At 54.2% G+C, this 25,983-nt stretch overlaps 1 protein-coding gene across 3 annotated transcripts in view; it reads left to right on the forward strand.

The window, feature by feature from the left end:
- Positions 1 to 25,983, forward strand: part of MID2 (midline 2) — a 153,794-nt gene that overhangs the window by 104,486 nt on the left and 23,325 nt on the right. For all 3 annotated transcript variants that reach the window (XM_065689186.1, XM_065689185.1, XM_065689187.1), the window contains one exon: positions 2,864 to 3,585. In XM_065689186.1, coding sequence (XP_065545258.1) covers positions 2,920 to 3,585 — 666 coding nt within the window. In that variant the 5' untranslated portion in view covers positions 2,864 to 2,919. The remainder of the gene's footprint in view (positions 1 to 2,863; positions 3,586 to 25,983) is intronic.

A 25,983-nucleotide genomic window follows, 5' to 3' on the forward strand; every position in this document is an offset into this window, starting at 1 on the left:
GTGCGCCTCTAGGGTTCCCCACACTTGTGCTGCTCCCAGTCTGCATGTGGGGTTCAGAGCCTCTCAAGTGAGCTGTGACTGTTGCTTTGCCTGTGGGCTGGGAGGTGAGAGTGGGGAGGGACGGAGCAGCACATGGGGTGGTATGTGTGACACCCATGGTGAGGTATGTGACACCCTTGGCGAGGTGTGTGACACTTGTGGGTCTGTGTCTGTTTGACACCCATGGGGAAGTGTCTGTGACACCCATAGGGTTGTGTGTGACACCCGTGGGTCTTTGTGTATTTGACACTTGTGGGTCTGTGTGTGTGATACCCATACGGCTGTGTGTGACACCCACAGGGAGGTGTGTGACACCTGTGGGTTTGTGTGTATTTGACACCCGTGGGGAGGTGTGTGTGACACCCTTAGGGATGTGTGTGTGACACCCGTAGGTCTGTGTAGGAAGGGCAGATCACAGTGATGCAGACCTCCAGCAGCACGGTGCCCACTGGCAACCACGTAACGCTGGTCATTGCTGCCGTTGTGCTGAGCGCAGGCACCTCGTGGGTGCATGGGAAGGATGCTGCTTGTCTCTGTGTGTTTTGCAGTGGGAGAGATCCCTCCCCAGTGTTTTCAGAGCAGAATTTGGGTTTGTAACATTAGTGCTGTGTTAAACCGCCAGTGCTCGCAGTCACAGCCCTGCCTGGCTGCTGGGGACATGGCCAGGGCCGCCGGACCTGTGGGCACAAGCAACATGTGGGGCTGTTTGTAACCCATGTTAATGTTTTATAGTGCTTGTATTGAGGGAGTTGATGACTCTGGAGCTAGCAGATTTTAATCTGATCAGATATTCCTCGTGCCACGTCAATCCTGGACATCAAAGGGAACATCAAAGTGGGAGGCATGAAAGGCTTTGGCGGCAGCACCGGCTGTCGCCCAGGTGCAGGAGCTGCTGCTCCAGCCGCTTCCGGAGGCTCCACTCAGCTGTGTTGCATCTGAGTGGTGCTGTCCCAGGAAGGGAAACAAGGTTCCTGCAGGAGTGACCCTGGGGAGCTAGGCAAAAGCCTGGTTAAACATTTTGCATCTGTTCGTGTCCCTGGAAGCAGCAAAGCCGGGGGGGTGTGCATGGGGGTGCTTTGTTGGGACAGGCCCGGCAAGGAGCAGCAGTGTCTAAGGTTTAAAGCACAAGCACCAGGAGGAAGTGTGCGCAGGCTGCCTGGTGCTGCGGTGGTGATGGGGGGGTCATGGTTGTGCAGCGGGAGCTCCTGATCCCGCAGCAGGGCAGGGATGGCTGCTGCAGCCAGTGCGAGCGCTCCCGGGACCCTGGCCAGATGCATTTCCTCCTGTCACTTTCCCACAGTTGAGATGGGCTCTGAGGCTTGGGAAAGGCACCAGGGGCTGCAGGGAGGAAGGTCTTGGGAGCCTTCACGCTCTGCAGCTTCTGTGGACGCAGCTGCTCTTCACTGCGTCTCTTGGGGGGCGGGGGGGGAAGTGAAATACGTGTATCTACATAAATATGTGCAAGGCTCACTCAGGCAGGCCCTGATAAGGCTGCTGCAGCATTACCATATCTAAATATCCAGTTGCTTAATTTTATAAGCCTCTTGAGCTGGAGCAGGGAAGAGCTCAAGATCTCCTTCAGGCACTGGTGAATCCCATGCCAGGCAGCTGGGAGGAGATGCTGTGATAGGCAGGGTGGGCACGGGCAGGTCCCAGCAGGACACCCCAGGGATGCATCGATACCAGGCGCTGGCACGAACCGGCACTGGGCAGGGTTGGCCAGTTCCTGCCATGGCTGGGGTTGCTGCTGGCACCACTTACCGGTGAGGCTGGAACCAGCCCTGGAGCACGTGTGGGCATCACTCAAGGCTCTGGAGCTGCTTGGCGGAAGGAGCTGGATCATAGGATACCTGCCGGTGGTGGGACCTACTGGTCCTGCCGTGGGCTGCAGAGGGGCTGTCAGTAATGTGGGGCTGTGGGTGTGTGCCCCTGTGCCCACTGTGGGCATGTCCTGCAGCTGGGATGGGGAGGGAGCTCAGTGACTGCTGGGTGCATGGAGGGGATAGCGCTTGGGAGCACATGGGGACAAGGGCCAGCTCTCAGGGTGCAAACCAGAGCTTGGGAGCAGTGTGACAGCGGGTCCAGTGACTGCCCGGAGCCCGTTTCCAGCCTCAAGCAGAGGGAGTGATCTAAAATAGGAGCATGTTTGCCTCCTGCTGGAATTGATTCGGGCATCCCTGGCTGACGCTGGGGTGCAGCGAAGGACAGTGGAGGTGGGACTCTGCAGGCTGTAATTTCCCTGCTCCTCCTTCCCTGCCCTGCTCCAGCAGACAGCACGGCGCGGGGTGACTGTGCATTGGAGCTCCCATCCAGCTTTGCTCAGTTTCTGGGACACAATTCACGTTTTTCCCTCCACCAGAAGGAGATGGGACCATGTGGCTGCTGGAGGGGACGGCTGGAGCTGTATCTTTGCCGTGCAGCGTAGCCTTTCCACACAGAAGCCAGCATGGTCCCCCTGCTCATGCCTAGTGCTTTGCAAGAAAAAACAAGAAATCATGTGGTTTCTGCTGGGTTTGGCTCCAGCCTCGCTGTCCAGATCCTCTTCTTGGCCGGGCTGCAGGATGATGGGAAGCAGCTTCCCGCTGCCCAGTGTCCCGAGCATCTCTCCTGCCCTGCAGCACCCCCAGGGGCTGCTCTGAGCCAGCGGCTTGGCTCTGGTGGGTGGTACCACAACGTGTCACCACGGCAATGGTCTCATGTGAGCCTGGCTGGGCTGTGTGACAGCATTCAGGGGTAGAGAGCATCGGGGTGCTGCAATGTCCCCCAGCTGCCTGTTTCTGCCCTGGAGAGCCTCTGTCTGATACCTCTGCTCTTGTCTCTGCAGGTACCAGCCCACCTTCCCTGGTTTTTGATGCTGAACCCGGATTGTTTTAACTAAAGATGGAAACACTGGAGTCAGAATTGACCTGCCCAATCTGCCTGGAGTTGTTTGAGGACCCCCTTTTGCTGCCGTGCGCCCACAGCCTCTGCTTCAGCTGCGCCCACCGCATCTTGGTGTCCAGCTGCTCTTCCAGCGAGTCCATTGAACCCCTCTCTGCCTTCCAGTGCCCCACGTGCCGCTATGTCATCTCCCTCAACCACCGGGGCCTGGAGGGCCTCAAGAGGAATGTGACCCTGCAGAACATCATTGACCGCTTCCAGAAGGCGTCCCTGAGCGGGCCCAACTCCCCCAGCGAGAGCCGCCGTGAGCGGACGTACCACAACAGCCCAACCATGTCGGTGGCCGGCGAGAGGATCGCCTGCCAGTTCTGCGAGCAGGACCCGCCACGGGATGCAGTGAAGACCTGCATCACCTGCGAGGTGTCCTACTGCGACCGCTGCCTGCGCGCCACGCACCCCAACAAGAAGCCGTTCACCAGCCACCGGCTGGTGGAGCCTGTGCCCGATGCCCACTTCCGAGGGCTCACGTGCCTGGAGCACGAGAACGAGAAGGTGAATATGTACTGTGTCGCTGACGACCAGCTCATCTGTGCCTTATGCAAACTGGTGGGGCGCCATCGAGACCACCAAGTGGCGTCCCTCAGTGATCGCTTCGAGAAGCTGAAGGTAAGCGCCTGGCGAGGCATCTGGGGGCTGGTGGTGGCTGCAGATGGCGCTTGGAACAGGGGCTGGCTCCAGCAGCACCAGCACCTCTTGTTTACGGCAAACAACTGGAGATGTGCAGGGTGCAGCTCGTGGGCTCCTCCGGGGCTCCAGTACCAGAAGGCTGAGCCGGGGCTCATTTGCACAGTTAGAGCAAAGGCTTTGCTGGTTTGTTTTCCTCCCGGTGTGTGTGTGCCAAGCCCCGGCACTGGCCCTTCTCCCCAGTGTCACCGGTGCCCTGCAGCTTTGCCCCAGGAGCGTGGCTTTGCCCTGTCCTGGGAGAGCTGAGGTGGAGAGGTGGCATGGAGGACCCACCATCATGGTCCCCTCAGGCTGCTATGCTCACGCTGTGCCTGTGCAGCCTTCTCGACGGAAGGGAGCAAGATGTGGGCATTTCTTTCGGGCTGCTGTGTGGGGGAACCCTTCTGCTTTACCCCTGCCTGAAGATCACTGTGCCCTGAGGAGTGCTCTGGAGAGCACTTTTGTGCCTTCCTCAAGCAGGTTGTCTGAGCTGCTCCACTGTGCGAGGAGAGGGCTGGGCACCAGGAGCCCTGGGGATGGATGGGCTGGGAGCAGCCCTGCAGAGGAGGACTTGGGGGTGCTGGTGTGAGGAGAGCAGGACATCAGCAGCCACACGTGCTTGTGGGAGGCTGGTGGGGATTTGGAGGCTGCTGAGGATCCCCATTGTCCCATTGCCTTTGCCTCCTTTCCACCTGTTTCCTTCCAGGAGCAGTCCTCCCATCGCACAATGATCCATTGCAGGAGCCTGTTCTCCAACACAGCCCTGATTTCCTCCCAGCTGGAGTGGCAGGAACAGGCAATCGTCCTGCCCCTCCGCTTGCAGCACTTATTGATCCAGGCAGAATTGCTGTTCTGCTGCTCCTCAGGTAGGAGAGAGCAAACTCCCAGGGATCCCTCCGGAGTACTTTTAAACTTCATTCCTATGCCATGGCTGTGCTGAATGTGTTGTGAACCTGGGTGGGTGAGGTTTGACTTATACATAGGTAGAAATCCCTCTCCATCCCCCATGCATTCTTCATGAGTCTGCAGAATGCTTTTAATTCCCTTTTCATTTGATAGTAAGAAAATACATAGCTGGTCCCACGCGGCACCAGGCTGGTGTAGCCGCCACTGTGGCAGCAGTCCTATCCCCGTTATAACTCTGCTCACGTGCTTCCAGCTGCTGCTTCCTTGGTCCTTTCTCCCCTAATGTTCTGGGCTTGTTCAGACCCAAAAGCGCTTTTCCTGGCTGTTTGTGTTGGTAATGTTTCCAGTGAAATTGAGCTGTTCGCTCCTGTGGGCTTTGTGGGCAGAAGCAGTTCTTCTGTCCCTCTAGCCAAAATACAGAACTCTCTAGTTTTCTGTGTGCAGACTAGATTGTTTTATCACAAAGCGATGCCTGGAAAGAAACCCTCTGCAATGCCCAGCTTCCCACTGGTTCCACTCCTGCCCTTCTCCAGACCCCCAAGCCTGACAGCCATGCCTGATGCTGAGGCTGACATGGGGGCAGCGGTGGGAGGATGGTTGGTGCTGTGCGGTGTTCTGGGCTTTGTTCCCACCTGTGTAGGATCTGTGTCCTGGTGGGGCTGCCCCAGGCCACGGGGGCTGCTGTGTGCCCGCAGAGGAGCCTGTGCTGGTTGGTATTTGCTGTCAGGCCTCGCCGCGCCTCTCGCCTTCGCACGCGCCTCACCGCGCTTCCCGGTGTGTATAGACGAGCCAGCAGCCCCATCCCTAGTCCAGGACATTCTTTTTCCATGAGGAAATGTCTCAATTAGCAAATTGGGAACCTTAGAGAGAAATGAGCAAGGATGTTTGTGCACAGCAAAACCTGGGGGAGAAACTGAACCTTTTCAATCCGTTCCCCCCACCGACCATGCAGAGCCAACAGGAAACACAGACCTCTGCCAGCCTCAAGCGCGGCTGCAGCCAGCCCAGTTCTTCAGGGTGCCAGAATACTACGTTTTTCTCTTTTTAAATAACAGCCTTAAAAGCGGTTTTGGCCACGGAGGGAGCTCTCCTCTGCCTGCAGCTTTATTCTTGTGCTGTTAACCCAGGCTGGTGCAGGGAGCAGGCGCCTGTGGTGCCTTGAGTCTGCAGGGATTGCTTCCTCCTTGTCCTGGCTGCTCCATAGGGATGGTGGTTATGTGTCTGTAACCCCTGCCTCCGGCTGTGTGTCCATTGGGCTTGCTCTGGGTGGCTGTTTTCCTATTGCTCCCCCCCAGCTGCAGCACTTGCACGGGATCAATGCCGAGCTCTACCAGCAGAGTCAATATTTGCATTAGTGTTTTTTGTTGTCTTCCTCGTGCAGCCTCAGTCTGTAGCTCTGACCACAAACCAGCAGTGAAATCCTTGCAAGTGCCTGACATACTTGAGGCCATTAAACTTGAGGGTGGTGGGATGCTGCTGCCGGGAACCGCAGCTGATGGAGCTGATGCTGCCCCTCGGCTCTGCATCTCCCTTCTGTCTCTGAGCTGTTGGTGGAGGAGCTGCTGTTAATGCTGTTAATGGAGTAGCTCCCAAGAAGCTGTGCTGTGCTGTAGTGGGGCCATGAGCCCTGGGCTGCAGCTGCTCTTCAGCTCCAGCTTTGATCCCATAGCTCAAGGGAGCTGGGAACGCCTTTCAACTTGGGGGTTTTGATGGAAAATTGGGTTTTGAAGCAAATAACTTCTTTCTGTCAAAGGGCTGTGCTTCCCATGACTATCTGTGCTGGGAAATTCCACACACACACACACACACCCCATTTAGGAGAGCTAAAGCCCTTGTGTCTAAACCATAAACCGTCTCCCAGTGCTCCCCTTCCCCTCCGAGCTGGTTTTCCATCAGACACCCCCAGTGTGTGCTTGTGGCCTGCCTTTCCCACAGAGGCTGTGCAGCAGTCTGCCCATAGCACATTATACACCTCAAGGTGCTTTGGGAGCCATCCCTAATCCCTTCATCATGTTACGGCTTTTTATTTTGTGCGTTTTCAACTCTGCTTGTTTCTGTTGTAAAGAAGCGAGTGGTTTTCCTGGCCTGTGGTAGATCCAAGTTGTGAATGGGGCTGAGGCTTGGGACCTCCCCACAGGTGTCATGTCTTGCCTGTTCCCTTGGGATAAAGGAGTTCTTGCTTGGGGTTATGCTGCTGTTCACCAGCACATAATTCTGCAGCCAGGCCTTCCACAAAGCAGCCCCATTGCCGTGTGCTCCACCTCGGACATCAGCCCACCAGCTCCAGCAGCTGCTGGCAGGAATGCTGCAGGCACCAAGGATACTGATGGTGCAGAGGAGCCGCAGTTGTTTCCAACCCCGGCCATCCAACACGTGGGTTTGCTGTGGCGAAAACACCCACCTCTTTTGAAGATGGACAGGGAGGGCCTTCCCTCTTCCACCCCCTTTGCTGGGACTTGCAGCCCTGGTGCTTGAGATGAGAGATGTGAATTTGAGGGACCATGTGGGATGCCAGGCTGGAGGTTGAAGCGCCAGCGTCACCTACATGCCTGGGATGGATGCAGCAGCGTCATGTATCCCTGGGAAGGCTCCTCACCAAGGGTTGTCAGCTACACGAGGGAAGGGAACAACAGCTCCTTGGGTAGGAAAGTGCTTCGTGACAGAGGGGCTGTTCGCCAGAGCTGCTGCTGCGTGAGCCTGGCTGTGGGTGCTCAAAGTGCACCAGGATTTTGGTGCTTGTTCTGCTTCCCGGTGTCTTTGGGAAGAGTTGGGGTGTTTAGCACAATCGGTGGCAAGGAATGTCTGTCAGCTGGATTTGCAGGCTGAAACCCACATTAAAGATCAAATTAAAAACGTATGGAGATTAAAAGCAAAACTAACGGCTTGACCTAGATAAAGCGTGTGTGGGGACATGGTGCTGTATGTGCTGGTTGATGCAGTTGTAAATGCAGATGCTGGAAGCTCAGAGCAATCTGAGCACTGCCCTGGCCCTGCCTCCGCTGTGCCAGGCACCAGGAACGCTGCAGGGATGCCCTGTGAGGGGCAGATGGCAGCAAGAAGAGCTGGGACCATCTCCTCTGTCCAGGACTTGCAGTGGGGGTGGTTTCCAGAGAGAGCTCTTTGCCTTAATGACTCGCTGCTCTCTGCTTCTCCATCTGCTCCATTCCCTTTGTGGGAACAGGATAAGGGCCAGCTCAGAGGAGGCTTTTCCTTTGCTGTTGCGGAGGCTTCTGTTGATTGACAGGTTGGAAATGCCAAAAAAAGAAGAGAAAGATGTGTTTTGCAGCACTTGCATCCACTCTTTGCTGAAGGAAGAGCAATAAGCTGAGTGGAAAGCCTGGTGTCTGTGACGCTGCCTCCAGCGGGTTTGTGTGAGTGGGACTCGGGATTCAGGGACAACCCAGAGCATCCTGTGCCAGACATGCAGGAAGCTGGTAGTTACTGCAAGGCTCTGGAGAGAGTGGAGGGGTAGAAAGATGAGGAAAAGCCCTCGCTTCCTGCTGCAGTGTAGGACTTCTTTACCCTGGGACTTGTGAACGGGCTCTCACTTGCACTGTGTGAGTCACTGAGATTGCTGCTTAATTTATAATGTACCGTGCTGCTGCCACAGGGCTAAACTGACTTTCCAGACGTATCTGAACGCATTTCACCACACAGAGAAGGGTTAGCTAAGAACAGGGGTTACAGCTGCGGCTGCTGTGACTCCTGCACACAGCGCAGGGCTGCACCAGCAGCAGTACAGAGGCTTTGGCTGCTCTGTAGCAGCCAGACACACGTCCGTGCTTCCCTCTGGACCCGCGTGAGGAGGGGATGTGACTCCACCTGAGCTCGCCCCAGCCCAGGCTCATGGTGGCGGGAGCCAGGACTCTGCCACTGCTCTGGGGACACTGGTGGGGTGGCCCATGGTCGCCTGCGGGTGCTGCAGTCCCAGGGGTGCTGCAGAGGGGCTGTGAGACCCCCTGGTGCAGCCCTGGCTGAGTTCAGGCTCCCTGTGGCAGCTGCAGGGCTGGTGCAGGTGAGTTCATCACCTGTGGCTGTGCCAGAGGGCCGGGTGCCCACAGAATGAGTTGCTGCAGCCATGGGGCTGCAAGGGGGCTGCAGCACAGCTCCTGCAGTCGATGAGTGTCCTGGGACAGGCAGAGCCCCCACTTCCCCTGCCAGCCTTCTCAGCAGCCTTTTCTGCATTTTGTGCCCAGGCATCATCTCCACTCCCCAGCAAGCTCCTGTGGCTTTCCAGCACCAGCTTTTCTCCTAAGCCAGGTAGACAGTGTGTGGTGGGGGAAGACACTGTGTTTTAATGGTTATTTCAGATTGAGTTTGTTACGTAGTGACTGGTTACGTGATCTCTCTGAGCATGGGAGACCTGTGCCCCAGAACAGGGTCCCCAGCCCAGCATTATCCTCCCCATTGTTCTGTTTGCAGTGGCAACCAAGCACCTTGCAGAGCAGCCAGCACTTACCTGATGTTGAGCATGGGCAGAAGAGCTTCTCACTTCCTCTCTGCTGCAGATAAAGGCCACTGGTCCCCTGCCAGGACCCCTTTGTGCCTTTTGTGTGCTGTGTGGTGGGCGCCGGTCATTGCTGTGGGGTGGGTGCTGAGATTGCAACCACTGCAGGACCCCTCATTGGGAAGCTGCAAGGTCCTGGAAGGTCCATCACATCTGCATGAGCCCAAGGCGCCAGATTCCCTCCCAGAAACCTGCTATTAGGGGAGGGTTCGAGTTTTTGTCTTGATCATCAAACTGCACTATTGTGGCTTGTGAGACATCAGCCTGAGCCCCGCGCTGGCGAGGTGCATCTCTTGCTTTTTCTGACGCCATGTTCACATCCAGGGTGGTTTCGTTGTTACTGTTTCCAGAGCACCTTGAGCTGGGAAATGAAAGTGCAAAGCTGTGCAGAAATTCCTCAGAGACACGGTGGTTGGGATAAGGCTGCAGGATTAATCTCCAGCCTTTGCCCAGAACTGAGTCTGTTCTGGAAGAGGTGAGGTGGTAAATAGATGGAGTCATTTTGAAATAACTTTAGAAAAGTGGTGCCACCTTCCTGTACTGCAGCCCTGCTCCAAATGCTGCAGTTTCCATGACCGTGTAGATAAGCAGGGCTGGAAATGCAGGATTTCCACTCTGAGAGCTTTTCTTTGGGGTGAACCAGGTGCAAGAACATGCCAGGGTTCTGGGGTGGAATTGGGGGAGTGATTTTGGCAGAAGTTGTTGCACCGGCAAATTAGAAATGAAAAATTCATGAGCACATCAGATCGTGAGTGCAGCCGCTCCCAGGCACTGGAGTTCAGCCCTTGTTTAACTCCGAGCCGGTGGTTGACTCTTGTGTAGTGATTTAGCTGGGTGGGAATAATACATGTAGAGGTACTGCCGTGCCTCCTGCCAGCGCCGCAGGCAGGAGGCAAGAGCAGCATGAGGCAGGATGGCAGGATGGGAAGGGAGATGCAGGCACTGGAGGTCCATCGTGTCCTGCTCAAAGGGGCTGGTGGAAGAGCTTTGTGCATTGTGAGGGAAGGAGTTTCCTCCCTGCAGCAAGAACCTGGGCTCATGGCCATTTGAGAAGGTTTTTTGCTGTGTACTAGGCCTTGGGACTCATAGGGTGCCAAGAAAATGAGCGATGAGCAGAAAGCAGTCTCTGGCTCCCACTTCCTTGGAGGGTGATCTGTCCCTGGGCTTCAGGAGAAGGGAGACATGAGAATGAGACCACTGGTCAGCAGCATGTGTCCCGCTGGGGGGTGGCCTCTGGGTGCTGGTGCCTCGGTCTCCTGGACAGAGGTCTGGTGGCCTCAGTCAGCTGCTGTGTTTGGGAGATGCTGCCTGTTGGTTGTGCCGATGAGTCTCACTCAGTGCTGCTTTGCGTGGCCATTGGGTGCTGGGTGCTGCAGACCTGCAGTAACACCTTCGAACACTGCAGAAAATGAGGTCTTGTACATCCACAGAGCCCTGCTGTGGCTTTCACTGGGCTCCTCTGCAGCTGTGGTGTCCCGCACATGGCTCCTGCCTGAGGGATGGGTTTAGCAGTCGAGTTTTCAGTGCTGTTTCTGGAGAAGGGGGAAAATCTGAGTCTCAACACTGCTTTCCAGCATAAACAAATGCATGCCAGGCCTTGAGCTGTGGCCCTGCACTTCTTTCCCATCAAACCTGAGCCTTGTTCTGGTCACCCCACGTTGTGTGGTTTAAGAGAGGGGGCTTTCCCCCTGTGTGTAAACAGGCTTGTTAGCAATGCAGCTGCTTTTGTGGTGTAGTTTGCTTCAGAGCGTTTCTCTGGTGCCCCAGATCTCTGTTATCTTTTGCAGCTTCTGAATTACCATTTACTCCCAGTTCTTCTTTCCATGTGCTCCTGCTGCTTCTCTGCAGTGTCAGCTCTCTCTGAAACAGAAAACTCACCCCTGGCGCACAGTTCCCTCCCCAGAACAGGTACTTGTGTTTCCTGAAACAATTGCAAGCTGTTTCCTTTGCAGGGCTTCTGTTCCATGCTCTCACCGAGGGCATGAGCTGAACTCTAGGTCTCCCGGTTCTGTGTGAATAGACTTTTAAATGCATAAAACCACATAAAGGATTATATTGTTTTTATTTATTTAAATAAATACCTGCAGTCCAGTGCCCAGCTCAGGGGCCCTTGCACAAGAGCTACACAGAGCCATAGAGATGCTGCGAGGGCTGGAGCAGCTCTGCTCTGAAGCCAGGCTGAGAGAGCTGGGCTGGGTCAGCCTGGAGAAGAGAAGGTTCCTTAAGGGGAGACCTTAGAGCAGCTCCAGTGCATGAAGGGGCTGCAGGAAACCTGGAGAGGGGCTTTGGACAAGGGCCTGTAGGGACAGGCCAAGGGGAATGGCTTTAACCTGCCCGAGGGGAGACTGAGATGAGCTCTTAGGCAGAAGCTCTTCCCTGTGAGGGTGCTGAGGCGCTGGCACAGGGTGCCCAGAGAAGCTGTGGCTGCCCCATCCCTGGCAGTGCTCAAGGCCAGGCTGGACACAGGGGCTTGGAGCAAGCTGCTCCAGTGCAAGGGGTCCCTGCCCGTGGCAGGGGTTGGAGCTGGTTGAACTTTAAGGTCCCTTCAGTGCAAACCAGGCTGTGATTCTGTGGTTCTATGAAGTCCAGCTGTGGTGGGCAGCCTCACTGGGAAGGGGAGACGGTGCTGGGCACATGTCCTGCATCCCTGTGCTGCTGGCACCCAAAGTCCGCACTCTCCCAAGCAGCCTCTTTGCCACAAGATGAATATTCCTGCCCCGAGTAGCTGTTGTTTAATATTCCGTGTATCTGGTGCGATGGGCGCAATGAATATTCAGGAGTGTGAATTAGCATAGCTTGGTTAATTGTGCTCCCTGAGCATGCAGCTATTCGTGGCGCCTACTCTTGCCTGGAAAACAAGAGCAGCAGTTCAGTATCTCCAAGTAGTTTGGAAGGTTGGTTGCATGCACCAGGGCGAGCATCATCTGAATTCGTTAGCAGGCTCAAAGTCATGCTCCGAGATGCTGAATATTGCTATTATTATCACATTAGACCCTTAAATAGGCTTACAGGTGTCATTAAGTAATTTTACCGTGACAGATGACATGCTTTTTAAAAACACCACTTTGAATGTCATAGAATCATCGAATCATCCTCTCTGTGTGGTTTATTGTGCCCTTTTATAGAAATCCATGTACAATAGCAGCACCTCGGCTGACAAAATTCCTCCTGGATTGGGAATAGAAGTGGATCTTGGGGCCACAAGACGATGGTTGCGTGGTGTGACCCGCGCTGCTCTTCCCACTGGTGTGTCCTAGCTCCTGCTTTGGGATTTCTTCTCAGCACGCTGGCTCTGGGGAGACCATCCTGCTGCTGGAAGGGGCACGTTATCTGCTGTGGAGCGGAGTGCATCCCAGAGAGCTGGCAGGCTCCGGCTCCTGATGAGTGCTGTGACCATGCCCTTGACCTTAAAGGTCTTTTCCAGCCTAAATAATTCCCTGCATGGCTGGTAAATCAGCCCATCTTGCTTTGATCTTTATCTGGGAACAGGTATGTCTATGGTGAGGAAAGCAGAGGTGTGTCCCCAAAACCTCCTGAGCTGCTTCCAGATGAACGGGTTCTTGCACCTCGAATAATTTCTGGGAGCTGGGTGGTCCATGGGAGCCATATCTGCAGCATCTGCAGAGCTCTGTCCTCACAGGTGGTAATTCTCCTGACCTGCCTTTCTCTTGTGATGGGGCTCTGGCTGTGCACAGCAGGGTTAGGGCTGCCCTCAGGTGCTGCAGGCATGTCTGAGCTGGGGAGCTGATGTACTGGGTTTGGGGTGTAAATCAGCGTCCTCATCTTTGCTGCATGGAGCGAAAGAATCTTAGGTGTGAAAAGCAGAGATTTCTGGTTATCTCCCTCTCTAAGGTGCAGATCAGGCATCTCTTCTGCTCCTGCAGTTCCCTTCCTTCTGTTCAGTTGATTTGGGAATGTGTTTTGCTTTGGTGGGAACCTACCCCTGAGGGGGATCTCTAGTGTTGTCACCTGCAAGCTGCTCCATGTGGCTCTGATCTTGTCACCCTTGTGCAAGCAGTGCTTCACTGCATAAGCTCTAGAGACAGATCCCGGCAGGGAGAGACCACAGTGGCCGAGACCAGGATGGAGCTTCAGGTGGCTAGCATGCTCCTCCACGGGATACTTCTCCCACCTATGGAAGCGATGGCATTATCCGCCTGCATCCTGCTGCCTCCTCCCAGTGCAGCCCTTTCAGAGCTGGTTGGAGCGTGGCTGCCTGAGAGCGCAGGAGCTGTCTGGGAGCGGCTATGGGCTGTGATCCAAACAGTGCCTGACCCGGCAACCCACTCATCCTCCACAGCCAGTATCCCGCCCTGCAGGGACGGGAAGTGTGTGGATGGAGGAAGCTCACATGGCTGCGCCTTGGCCAGCGGCTGCTGGGCAGGGGGGCGGTTCCTGGTGCTGCCCCTGCCAAAGCCCATCTGGTTGTGAGGGGCTGGGGATTGGGCCTTCCAGCTTCCAGAGTCAGTGTGATGAGCAGCTGGGTCCCCATGTGGCTGCTGGTGGAGCAGGGGAGCTGCCAGCCCCTCCCAGCCCTCATAGGCACCTCTGGGCTATGGGCTGAGCTCAGACAAATAATGTGCGGAACGGTGTGTGTGGTGCAGGATGTGCCAAGGCAATAAACCCAGATCCCTCCCTTGATTCCCAAAAGGGCTTTTGGGAAGCAGACATCCAGTGTCCAAGGGGAAACACGTAGGGGTTGTCTTCCAGCTCATGCTCTTTGGCTTTGTTTATTTTTATGGTGATTGGAAAACCCAGGTCACGATTCGAACAGGCCCAGTGGATCCACCCACAGCAGCTCCGTGGCCTGGCAATCATCTCAGGCTTGTGGCAGAGAGATCCATAAAAAAAACAGCCTATGATGTAAAACGTTAAAAAAAGGCAAAAAGCCCCTTTGTGGCCTCCTAGGGAGGGAATTGTGTCCTGCCTGAAGGTCTTCCCTTACAGCAGAGAAGGAGCAGTTTCCAAGAGCAGTGGCTTGAGGGTAGCAGGTCTGCAGCTAACAGAATGGGAAGCCTCTTTCCGAAGTGTATGTGTGACGGTTTGTCTCAAAACAACTTACCCTGAGTACTTCCGTACCTCTCCGGATGGAGTCCTTCCGGACAGCTCTTGTGGGGAGCCGTTTGTTACTGACATTGGGTGGAGGTCTGTGGGTTTATTGGGTGCAAGGGTTTAAAGCTGGATATTCTCTGATGGCTCTGCAGGCGTAAAACTGGGCGAGGGTCTTGGGGAGCAGTGACCGCTGTGGTGATGCTTGGGGAATAGTGGTAGTTTGTGAGAGGAATCACTCACTAAAGCCATGAGAGTTTAAGTCTGAATTTCTTCCCAGGCACACACAGCTCCCGACAGAAATAGCTTTTGACCAGAGCCTCCTTGTACATGGAGCCTTGGTAGCCACCCAGGCAGGCTGGAGATGGAAAGGTACTCAGTGTGGTGGGGAAAGGAGCCTGGGCTGTGGGTACTCAGCTTAGGAACACTGGCACATGAATGTGCTGATCTTGTTTTGAGCGTGCAAGGTGAGGAGAGATGCAGAAGGTTATTTATGCACCTGAGAGGCAGAGATGGGTGGCAGGAAATGTGTGATGGGTTTCATGGCATTCTCCTCCCAGATGCTCTCCAGTGCTGGCATGGGGACTGTGATGGGTGATGTTCTCCAGAGGCAGGAGACACAGCTGCAGTTGCTGCAGTTGCTGGGCTATGGGTTCTGCTTCTAGAGAAGGGATTTATCCTTCCTGACTCCTTGAGCATCGCTGGAACTGTGCCCTGGGCAGTGGCCTCTTCCCAAGCTCTGCTGATGCTGCTGGCACGTCCCTCGGTGAGATCAAGACCTGCTGCAAGAAATACCTTTCCTGGGACAACTCTGTCAGCTCTGGAGACACCCCCTCTGTGCGTGGAGGCTCTGAGAGCTGCGAGATGCAGGCAAGCCATGATGACTGGGGTTTGGCTGCCTGGTCTCCTGGGGCCTCGGAGCAGCACATCCCATCGGGAATAGCCTCATCCTCCCCACCAGGGTGTGCACACAGGCGCTGCTGGGAACCTGTGCCACCCGTGCTAATGCAAATGCGTGTTGGTTGCTTGGGACCGGAGCGGTGTCTGTCCCTTGGGCTGATGCTTCCGTTGGTGACAAAGGACTGGTTATTTATTTCTTAGTCTTCACCTCTTGTTTTGGCTTTCCTTAGACACATCTTCCACGCTGCACATGGAGGGTCTTCTCCCAAGCTGTCATGTTCAGGATGCGGCACAGAGCCACAGTGCCACCCTAGCATGGCCGGGCAGGATGTCTCTCCGGTGATGGGGCCATCATGTCCGATGAGCATTCCTAGCCAGCAGCAGTCACAGGGGATGCGCAGGGGTTGTGTGTCCACTTGGGGAACATTCATGTTAAAGTTTAGGGTTGGGAGGAAGCCAAAGGAGGGTGGCACAACCCCAGGCAGGTCCCAGGGCCTTGTCCTCATCAGGGATGCCCTTGGTACCCACGCTGCTGCAGTGCCCCTCCACTGGGAGCCCTGTGTGGGATTAGCTCAAACCCTTCTGCATCATCCCTTTCCACTTAATCTAATGCCGCCTGATTCCTAAAGCTGTGATTTTAGTTTGACAGTGTTCCTTGTCAGTCCCAGCAAGAAATATGTTAGGGACCAGTTGGGAAACAGAGGGGAAAGAAAATTACCAGAAGGTTTTTTCACATCTTTGATCTAGCCCATTTATTTATTTATTTATTATTAGCAGCAAGTGCAGCGAGAGGCTCAGCATCCTCCTGCAATCTGTTTGCTGCTCTCTGGGTACTGGCAGATGACACCAGCTGGGCTGGCAAAAAAACCCCTCTGAAGAAAGCAGACTCCCGAGCCCACATTAGCAATTAAACACGGTGTTCGCTCAGCTCCAGAGCTTAACCCGTCTTCCCCTTTTCTCCTTTCATTTTGGTCCGAGTCCAGGTGTGAAGATTCACGGGGCTCTGACCGGGCAGATGCTGGGGTGGCTTGTGTATAACCCGGGCAGGGTTAATAAAGGTGACGCATGAGTGCAGTGGTGCCGCTGTGGCCATGGGAGTGGGCTGAGACTGGAGGCTTAAAAGGGAAGGAGGGTGGAGGCCAAAGACAGCGGCTCAGACCCCCGACTTGGGAAGCAGACACGTGGGCTGTTGCAGAGCTGGTGGGTGATGGCACTAAAAATGGTTGTTTCTGCTCATGGTGGGGCTGGCTCAGCTCTCCCATGTGTCCTGATGCGTGGGGTGATGGTTGATCGCTGCTGTGATGGAGCACAAGGTGGAGGATGCTTTTGGGTCACACCTCTGAGCATGGTGTTTCGATATGCTGAATTTGTACCACTTGCCAAGAGGGATTTCAGTTGGAGCATCTCTGTGCTTCCCAGGAGGAATTTGCTGGAGGATACACATGCCTGGGGAGCAGCAGGCTCAATTCTCACTTAGGAGCCCAAATCTCCTCCTGGGCCAGTCCTTCCAACAAGCTGTTGAGGTGACCCATTTTGCCACGTTGAGACTGCCTTCCTCTCATCTCCCTGCTGCTTTGCAGCTCTCATTTCCATGTTTTATCCTTAGCTGCAGGGTTTGAATGAGTCCTGGAGCCCACTGGTAATGGCAGCCCCCGGTGAGGTGTTGCTCTCATTGAGCACATCATGGGATAAATCATCTCATAAATTACAGATGAAAGCAGCTCCTCTGTGCTCGGTGGTGTCCCCACAAAGAAAGCCGCGTGGTTTTAATACAGCAGCGTGGACAAAGCCCCTTTTATATTGGACCAGAGTTTTGGGAAAGGAGGATGAAAGCTGATGTGGGAACCACTCCTCTTCCCACCCATCTTCCCCTTATCCCCTTTGGAAGGCACTTGGCAGCATGATGGTAGGAGTGGGTTTTCGGCAGCCTCCCTTGACGCCAGTGGCATGGGCCAAGCTGGGGTGCTTTTCCCCCATCCCTTTCCTCCAAGCTGGAGGGGTTGGAGGGGAGCAGGAGGATGCTTTGCTGCAGAGCTGTGTCACCATGAGGCTTGGCCAGCTTGGCAGCAGGACAATGTGGGGTTTTCATGTGCACATGCCCTTGTTTCTCAAAACATAGCACAATATCCTGCCCAGAGCAGTGCGGTTGTGATCCAGGCCTAGAGCCACCTGCATTCTGATCTTTCTCTTCTTTACCAGCATGTGTTGCTCTGGGAGGAGATGAACATCTCTGCTGGTGGAGGACATGTCCTGGGGAGGAGGGATGCAGTTTCTGGGCATTTATGAATGAATCTGTATCCTTAGTCCCAGAGTCCATTTGCATCAGCAATGGGCCCTTTCAGAACAGCTTCTGGGTCCTTTCCCTGTCTGAGTTTGCCTCAAGGAAATGCAGAGTCTCTGTGTATAATTAAGGGACAAAGGAGTTTGCTGGCAGCGATGAGGGTGGAGCTGAGGAAGCTGTAACAGTTTTAGCCATGTATTGCTGAGGAGAAGGGAGGTGCGTCAGGAGGTAGCTGTTCTTCCCCCTCACGGATGCTGTGGCTCTTTGGCTTTGTTTCTTCCTTGCGTAGAAAACCCAGCAGCTTCACTGTTGGTGTTGGAAGGAGGAGGTCAGTCCCCCTACCCAGAGACTGCTCTGTTGTTGGTGCTGGAGGGAGCAGGTCAATCTCACTGCTTGGCAGCAGCGGGTTACAAAATGGGGGGCACAGTGTGAGCTCTCAGTGCAGTGACAGACCGAGCTCATCCCAAGCATACCCGTGGGATGCGAGGCTTGGACCTGCTTTGAAGCTTTATTTATGGAAGCACAGGAACTTTCTCTCTCCGTTCCTCTGCTCACAGCTGGGGCCGAGGGCAGGGCAAGCGCACAGCAGCATGCCATGACCTCTCCGCGCGGCTGGTGCTATGAAGGACTGCATGGTGCTCAGAGGGATGCGGTGCTATTCCCAGTGCAAAACTTGTCCTTCTTTTCTGTCTAAAATGGGACAGGGCCAGGATGAATCAGAATCCTCCATGGCCAGTGCTTTCCTGTCGAGATCCAGAGGTCTGTGTGCAGCCTGGCTCAGCGTGCTCCTGCAAGGGACTCCGCCTGGCAGCATCCAACCACTGCAGGATAAAGGGTAGTGAAAGAATGGCTTGGAAAGAATTTAAACCCAAGTCATGCCGGACGAGGGAGTTTATCTTTCACATTATCCACAGCTGAGCTTTGTTTAACCTTAGATAATTCTTCTGGGGTAAGCAAGAAGGCCCCTCAAACCTATAGCAGTATCTGTTAGTGAGCTTATGTAGTGCTCAGGATCGGCTTTCCAAACTGCTGCAATGGAAAAACAGAAATACAATGTTAATTGGGCTGGATTCAGAGTCCATGACAAGGCCTCTAACAGAAGATGTATGCTCACAGCCGAGCTTGCCAACACATACATTAGCGGTGTCAGAGGGAACAAAAAGTTCCCGTTTAGCAAAGATTAGCTTCTAAAGAACGATGAGGGGACTGGGGAGAAAAATAAGGGAAAGAAAAGAAAACGAGATAAAGGTTTTCTGAGTAACCCTCTTTGTGGAGGGCTCTGCCAGGAAGATCAGTGTGGTGGGTTTATTTCTGTGCCTTGACACTGCTAAATTCTGAAAGGGTCTTTTGACCCATCGGTGAATGTGCAGGAAGGGGCTGCTGGGGATGAGGGGCCGGGGCTGGGCAGGGTTTCACAATGGTAACACAGGAGCTGCCTCAGTAAGCGCCTTGATGGCCTCATCTGATGGGATCCTGGGCTCCCATTCCGGTGGCGAAGGGTGGGAGAGGCGAGGCTGTGATTTTGCTGGATGTGCAAGCTCCCCATATTTCTCCCATGTGCAGAGTCCTCCCAAGTCCTCTGTCTGCTTCTAACCTTCCTTGAGGAGCTGCTGCAGGAGCTTCTGGGCTTGCTTGACCCCCCTCTCCGTGCCCATCGTGGTTTGGGAGCAAGCCCAAGACCTGGGAAGCTGGGATGCTCTGCGGGCGCACCTTGTGTTGCTCCTGTGTTTCCCACCAAAGCCAGGTGAAGCTCCGGCCATCCTGGTCCCCAGTGGGACCATGGCTGGGGCAGACGATGCCACTGGTGCAAGTGCTTATCCCAGTTACCTGGGGATTTTGGGAAGCCCATCGTTGGCAAGGAGAGGGGATGCAAGAGCCTCAGCTCCATGTCAGATGCAGCCTCCCAGGGCTGGTGTGTGTGTTACTCTGAGACTTCAGGGAGGCTCAGAGCTGACTCAGACACATTCTGAGAGCTGGCAGCGAGAACCTGGGGGCGCAGGAGAGCCCATGAGCTGTGTGTTGATTTTCTGAAGCTCTTGGGATTTTCCAGCTGGTCTCGTGGCTCCCTCAGGCTCTGACTCACCGAGACTGAACACTGCTGCTTGGCAGCCACTGGTTCCTCATCCTGGAGCTGCTGTCCACTGGTGCCCCACATCCATCAATGCTTGTTCCTGTGCCTTCTGATGCATACTCCCATATCCATCAATGCTCATTCCCATGTCCACTGATGCTTGCTCCCATATCAACTGATGCTCGCTCCCATATCGACTGATACTCATTCCTGTGCCCATTGATGCTCGCTCCTGTATCCATCAATGCTTGCTCCCGTGCCTGCTGATGCTCGCTCCCATATCCATCAATGCCTGCTCCCATGGGTGCTGCAGCAGCTCCCAGCCCTGGGTGTTTGAGCGGCTCTCCCAAGTGAGAAGACATCTGCTCAAGGCATCGCTCGATCCATGCTGGAAAACCATGTGCGAGGGGAGACGGTTTAAGCTCTTGATGTGGATGTGTTGTGTCAGCCCCACTGAAGGTCCAGTCCCAGGGGTTCAGTCTGTGGTGATTCCAGATGCTCATTTGCTCCTCAGCTGACACTTGTCCACGTTGCACCACTTCAGCAGCTGTATTTGCAGGCTCTGCCTTGCTGCCGGTAGCTCTGTTACAGCCATCCATCATGCAGGAGGCGTTTGCCTCCCTACAAAGGCACTTCCCTCTCCAGGATGCCAACAGTCTGCAGCAGCGTGTGCTGCTCAGTGAGTTGCTGACACTGTTGCTTTCCTCTATGAGCTGGTGTTTTCAGTTACTTCACCAAATCACAGCTCTTCAGGGTGGCATTTCCAGTGTAAAGGCTGAAATGGGCTGCGGGCTCTGCAAGTTCTGGGCTGGTTTTGTTCCCATGTTTTGCCAGTGATGTGGTTGTACCAGAGAACAGGGCTGGAGGAAGGCAGAGGTGAGCACCAGTTATGACTGCAGGTAAAATAAATCTGGGCGCCTCTTCTATGGATGAGCTCCCCTGCTTTGCAGAGACTGGTCTCACTTGATGCTGTGTCCCATGGGCCTGGTGCTGTTGTCCCACCCCATTGGCACTGCAAAGTCCCAAGTGATGTGCCTGGAGATTGCTGCCCAGGTCCCTGTGCTTTGGTCTCTGCTCCCATGTGGTGCTGGGTGCTGTGCAGGTCCTCCCAGTGTCAACCTTGACTGAGAGCACTGATCCCTTGAGTTTTCCATGGAAATAGCTGAGATTTTGGGGCTTTCCCTTCAAGCGAGGAGAAGGAAAGGGAATATTTCCTTTCCTTACTATCAGAAGCAGACAGGTTTTTCCCGAGGAGGGAACAAGGGCTGTCGGGAGCTCTACACTTCACCAGTGCAGTTCTAGCCAAGTTCAAGGCAGCTGAAGCGGGTTTTGGCACAACCAGTTATCCCTGTTTGTGGTCTGAAGGCCCTGGCAGTCCTTCCTCACCACCTTTTCCAGATGGAATGTTTGAAAAGTCTGTCTTTGGTGGGTTTTGGCCTTTCCCCTTGAGGTGGGATGTCAGCAGAGTCCCTTTGACAGCATGGAGTGAGGTGGGAGCTCAGGGTGAGCTGGCTGCCATGGGGTCTACGTTTATAGAACCACACAGCGGTGTGTGTTGAAGGGACCTTAAAGCACATCCAGTTCCAACCCCTGCTGCGGGCAGGAACACCTTCCCCTGGAGCAGCTTGCTCCAAGCCCTGTCCAGCCTGGCCTTGAACACTGCCAGGGATGGGGCAGCCACAGCTTCTCTGGGCAGCCTGAGATCTGTGGGGAGATCCACGGGGCTGGCTGAAGACAAGGCTGATCGCATGGTCCCTGTATGCAGCCTGATCAACGTGCTGGTTTCAGGTGCTCTGGGGCATCCCTGTCCCCATCCCTTGGGCAGCACAAGCTGGGGGGGCAGCTTACCAGGCCTAGGGCTGGTTTCTGCAGGAAGGAAAACCTGCCCGAATTCTTTCCCTGGTGCCTGTTGACGTCAGACATCAGAGTTTGTGTGGGCCCGGTGCCAAGACCTGTGGATAAGCGCAAGGGGAGGTGTTCTGCAGCCTGGGGTGGCGTTCGTGGGGTTCCCCAGGGTTGCACCAGCTTCATAATGCAGCGTCCCCTGAGCATCTCCAATGCCATACACTGTGGCAGCCCAAAGGCTGCATGGGAAGAGGGGGTTCCGAGTCAGTGCTAAGACCCTGGCAGCAGAAGGAACCCCAAAAGTGCCGTCTATCCTGTTGCTTAGTCATGGTTTTGGCGACTTTTTGGTGGGTTTAGGCATTTTGTTTGCTTCTACAGCAGCAAAACAGCAGCAAAGGAAAACGAGAGAAGGGATGGGACTGGTGCTCACATCTGCACAACGGGTTAAAGTCTTCTTGCAGTGTAGCCTTGCTGAAGTCAGTGCATTTGCCCCGGGGCTCAGTTTGTACTGACTGCTGTGCCTCTATCTCAGTATCTCCAGCTCCGGTTTTCAGAGTCTCACCGTGCCTTTACATAAGCAACAAATCAGCCAACATAAGCCCCGTCCCGGGCAGCTGGCTGGCGCTCTGTCTCTGCTTCCAAGAAACCCGAGGCTTTCACGTGCTGCTGCCAGAGAGGTGGGAAAGTTTGTTCAGTGCAGGCAAGTCCCACACGAAGGGAATGTGGGAGGACGTTTTTTTAGACAGCAGCTCCATGGGCTTTACACCAGTGCCCCTTCTCTCCAGCTCATCTGAGTCTTCCCATACAAATCTGCTCTTCTGCAAGAAGTGTGGAGGAGAGGCATCACATGGGGCTGGTCCCCATTCAGACCACCTTGGTGGTGGGGGCTGCACTCCCTGCAGCCATGTCGCTAATGCAGCAGCCAGGAGGCAGGAGACAGCTGCAGAGGAGAGGTTCAGTCTCCACACCTTGTGTGGAGCCCTGGGGAGCTGCCACCATACTGAGCAGGAAGGAGCCTCATTGAGGGGTAGATCAGACCCCCAAAATGTTCCGCTTCTCTCTGTGACAGCCCCGGTGCCCGAGCGCGAGGCAAGGTTTTGGGATGTCTTTCAGAACCTGATGCTGATGTTTTGTGACAATTAATCTTGCTATTTATATCGGTATAATTAGCTACGTTATTAATATTATCAAGGCACCACAGTGCTAATTACATGTCTGCTTAACATGTGCTATCAGTGCTGTTTAAAATCCAATTGCTGTTTAAAATCTTGACATTATCCCCACCATTAGCGTTATTTGTTGTGTGCTGCAGAAGATAATGTGATGCTCCTAATCACTGCAATACCCACTGGGCACTGGCCCGCCAGGCCAAGCTCTTAAGAACGATGACACAAAGTGGTGCAGCCTTCCCAGGGCAGTTTCCCTGTGAACTCTTCATTTTGGGGTCCCTTGTCTCTCAGGCTCTCCCTCGGAAGGGGGGGAGCCCTTGGGAAATTGTGTCCCTGAGAACAAAGCAAGTGGACCTCAAGCCAGTGAGGTCCCCGTGTGCCTCCCCTCCGGGGGCTTCACCTCTGCCATGTCTGAACATAATCCTCTTCCAATGCCAAAAACAGGGGTTTGCAGATCTAACTGTGGAGTGAGGTGCCCCTACGTCTGTTTCAGGACCAAAAGAGTGGTCTGAGCGTCAAGGTTTGTTTCCAGGAGGTTGCTGCAGTGCTCATTGCAAGACCCTACAAGCTGTCTGATCCTTTCCCTAGCCTTGTGCGTGTCTCCTGTGGCTTCACCTCTTGGGAAACCACACACCAGGAGGGCTCCTGGGGAACCCTTGATTTTTCTTCTCTCCCCTGCAAGCAGACACCCTCCTCAGGACGATGAACTGAGAGCCAGAGCCCATGAGCACCTCTATCCATCCACTACATGGGGCGAGCCTGCCCATGCTGCTCACCCATCCAGCTCTAGAGAAGGTGTTAAACTGAGATGAATGCTTCATACAGGATTGATTCCCGAGCCCCTCACGCTTCTGCTCAGGCCCCAGCCTGCTCCTCCTGTGCCACAAACTCCCGTTGCTTCTACTGCAGAGATGGGGGGAAGGAAAAGAAGCTCCCGAGCGTGCGCAGGAGCTGGAGCCATGGGGAATTAAACCCCAGCTGCTGAAGCGTTTGATCATCTTGTTTGATGCTCAGTGCTGGGAGCTGAGGTTTTCAGGGCATGCTGGGAGAGGGAAGGCACCAAACAGGAGCTCTGAATTTCATTACCCGTCACTTGCAGCCTTCTCCAGCATGAGACCCTGAGAGGGAGCAGGTGGCAGGAAGGGGCAGGAGCAGCTGTGGGCTGGGGAGTGAATATTGACACAAGCTTTGATGATGCCACTGTACCCCGTGCTGGGTCTGGTGCTTCTGTCTGCCAAGCCTGGGGGTGCTGAGCCCTGTCCCATTGGTGGGATGTGTCCCAGAAGTGGGATGGGAGATGGATGTCGGAGCCCCAAAGCAGGCAGCTCCTGCCCCACTGTGGCTGTATGATAACCCTTCTCCAGCTGCAGTGTCTAGGATGAGGCTTAGCTGCAGGCAGAGGTTTTGGGGTACTTGGGATGTGCCACCCTGCATCTCCTCCCTGTGGGCTTTCCTGTGAGCTATTCCCCTTGGGGTGACCTGCTGCTCTCCCCATCCTTGTTCATGGACCAGGCGCTGTCCTCTTCCTAACCCCTCGTCCCACTGCCTCCCATGGATAGCCTCTGCCCCAAGCACAGGCCATTGGGTGTCCAACACTGCTCTGCCTGTGTCAGACCTGCCTGTGTCAACTCCTGGCCAGAGGGACCGGCAGAAATAAGGGAGAGCTGGTGAGGACAATAAGAGTCCCCACTGCAGGGAGGGTGAGAGAGCACATCCATGTGCCCAGTGGGACCAACAGGCAGGCTGGAGGATAAGCCATTTGCAGACAGAATTGATGCATCTGATTGCCAATTAATACTTCAGATTAAAACCATGTTCCACAGTGTTTTGGCTAAGTAAAGCTGAACCTGGGGTCATGGTTGTAACACGAATCAAGCCCCCTTGAACTGATTTCTCCCCTGGCATTTGTCATCGACCTCTGATGCTGGATCCTTCTGATCTCTGTAGAGTTCAATATGTTTTCTGCAGTGACTGGAAATGCAGGAGCTTTTGCTTCACTTTCAGGCTAATTTGGTATTTGTAATTCAAAACGTATCTCCCTGGTGTTTAGGCGTGAATTCTACTTCTGATGCATTTGATGCATTTCACAGTCAGTTTCGTAACAGCTGAATCTAAACACTGCTGTGCAGAGCAGGCAGGCGGGGAAGGGTGGCACAGGGACCCTCCTGCAGCGTCATTGCTGTTTGCTTGAGTTTTGCTGCTTTGGTCTGGGAAGTGTGATAGGAATGGAATGACATAATCGGTGGATTTTGATAATGGGGTTTTTGTCCATTATCTGCTTGGTGAAGGTCACAAAGCATCTTCCTTACTGCTGGATGGAAACCTGATGTTGCCAGGGAATGTCTGATCCCCATGAATTTCTCCCAAGCACTTCCCTTAACTTTCTGTGGAGTGAGAATTTCATCTTTTGTTTCTGCAGCAGGAGCTCAAGTATTTGTTCAGTGCAGGTACCAGTTTGCACTTAAACACGTGTAAATGACGTGTCAAATTCCAGGTCCCCTCCATGCACCCTCAGGTTGGGCTTTTGAGCTCTTCTGGTTGATACCATTAACCTGGAAAGACCTTTCAGGTCTCAAGCTGTGTGCTGCCAATGGCCCATGGGGTGATTCTGCACCTCCTTGGGATCCATCACACAGTCCCCTCAGCTGTTGGTTGAGTTTAAAATGCTGACAAGGGCTGATACAGTCCACAGGGGGTTTATAACCTTACTGCAATCTGACTGAGGAAGGGATCTCAGGCGCTGCACTGTTTTGTCAGCCAGTTGGGAAATGAGGTTAGTATCTTGGTAACACTTCCTCCCATGTCACTGCACTCTCCAGTTGCTGGAGGGTAAATGCAAGAAAGATCTGACTAATGAAGCTTTCTTGGTTGTGAATCAGAGCTCTGGGCACTGAGGGGAGACGGGTGTCTTCAGCCAGAGCAGATCAGGAAATGGCCTGCAAAGTGCTCAGCCCCTCTGGTAGAACCCAGATGGTGCAGGGATCTGTTTGTTGATGCTCTTTTTGTTAGTTTGTCTTTTTCTTCCTTTAATAATTGATCCCAGACGTTATCAGTGACAGTCTCCTGCTATTGCAATGCTCCACCTGCGCGTGGGAGCAGGATTTGTTAGGCTCCTTTCCCTGGAAATCCCATCTCTGCATAAGAGCCTCACATACCCCTAGGAGTATTCTGAAGGGCTCTCCACAGCCATACCATTATCTGCAGCAAGCAGTTAACATAATTGCACTGCCATTAGTGGACCCATGCAGACTCATGATTACTGGAATGGGTCTCTTCTCACCTTCGCTTCCTTTTCAGGGCAGCTTCTAAGGGCAACTTGTACATTGTTCTTTGTCTTTGCCCAACATGTACTCCTGAAAATCCTTCAAAGGACATGTCTTCTCTTCCACCAGTTGGTTCTTCCACTAGGATATACATATTTATGGGAGTGAAGCTGCCATTTCTCTCTTTTATACTTTGAAGCTAAAAGTGAACAAAACTCCTTTCAAAGCCAATGGTAGTGGGGCACTGCTAGCTGCAATCCCGCTCCTGTTTCATGTCTCACAGTCCTCCTTCAGCTGTAGCTCAGCTTTGCAGGGCATGTTTCCTTGTGGTACGATCTGTTATGGCGCTG

This window comes from Lathamus discolor, chromosome 9 (assembly GCF_037157495.1).
Source record: "Lathamus discolor isolate bLatDis1 chromosome 9, bLatDis1.hap1, whole genome shotgun sequence".
Classification (NCBI taxonomy): Eukaryota; Metazoa; Chordata; class Aves; order Psittaciformes; family Psittacidae; genus Lathamus; species Lathamus discolor.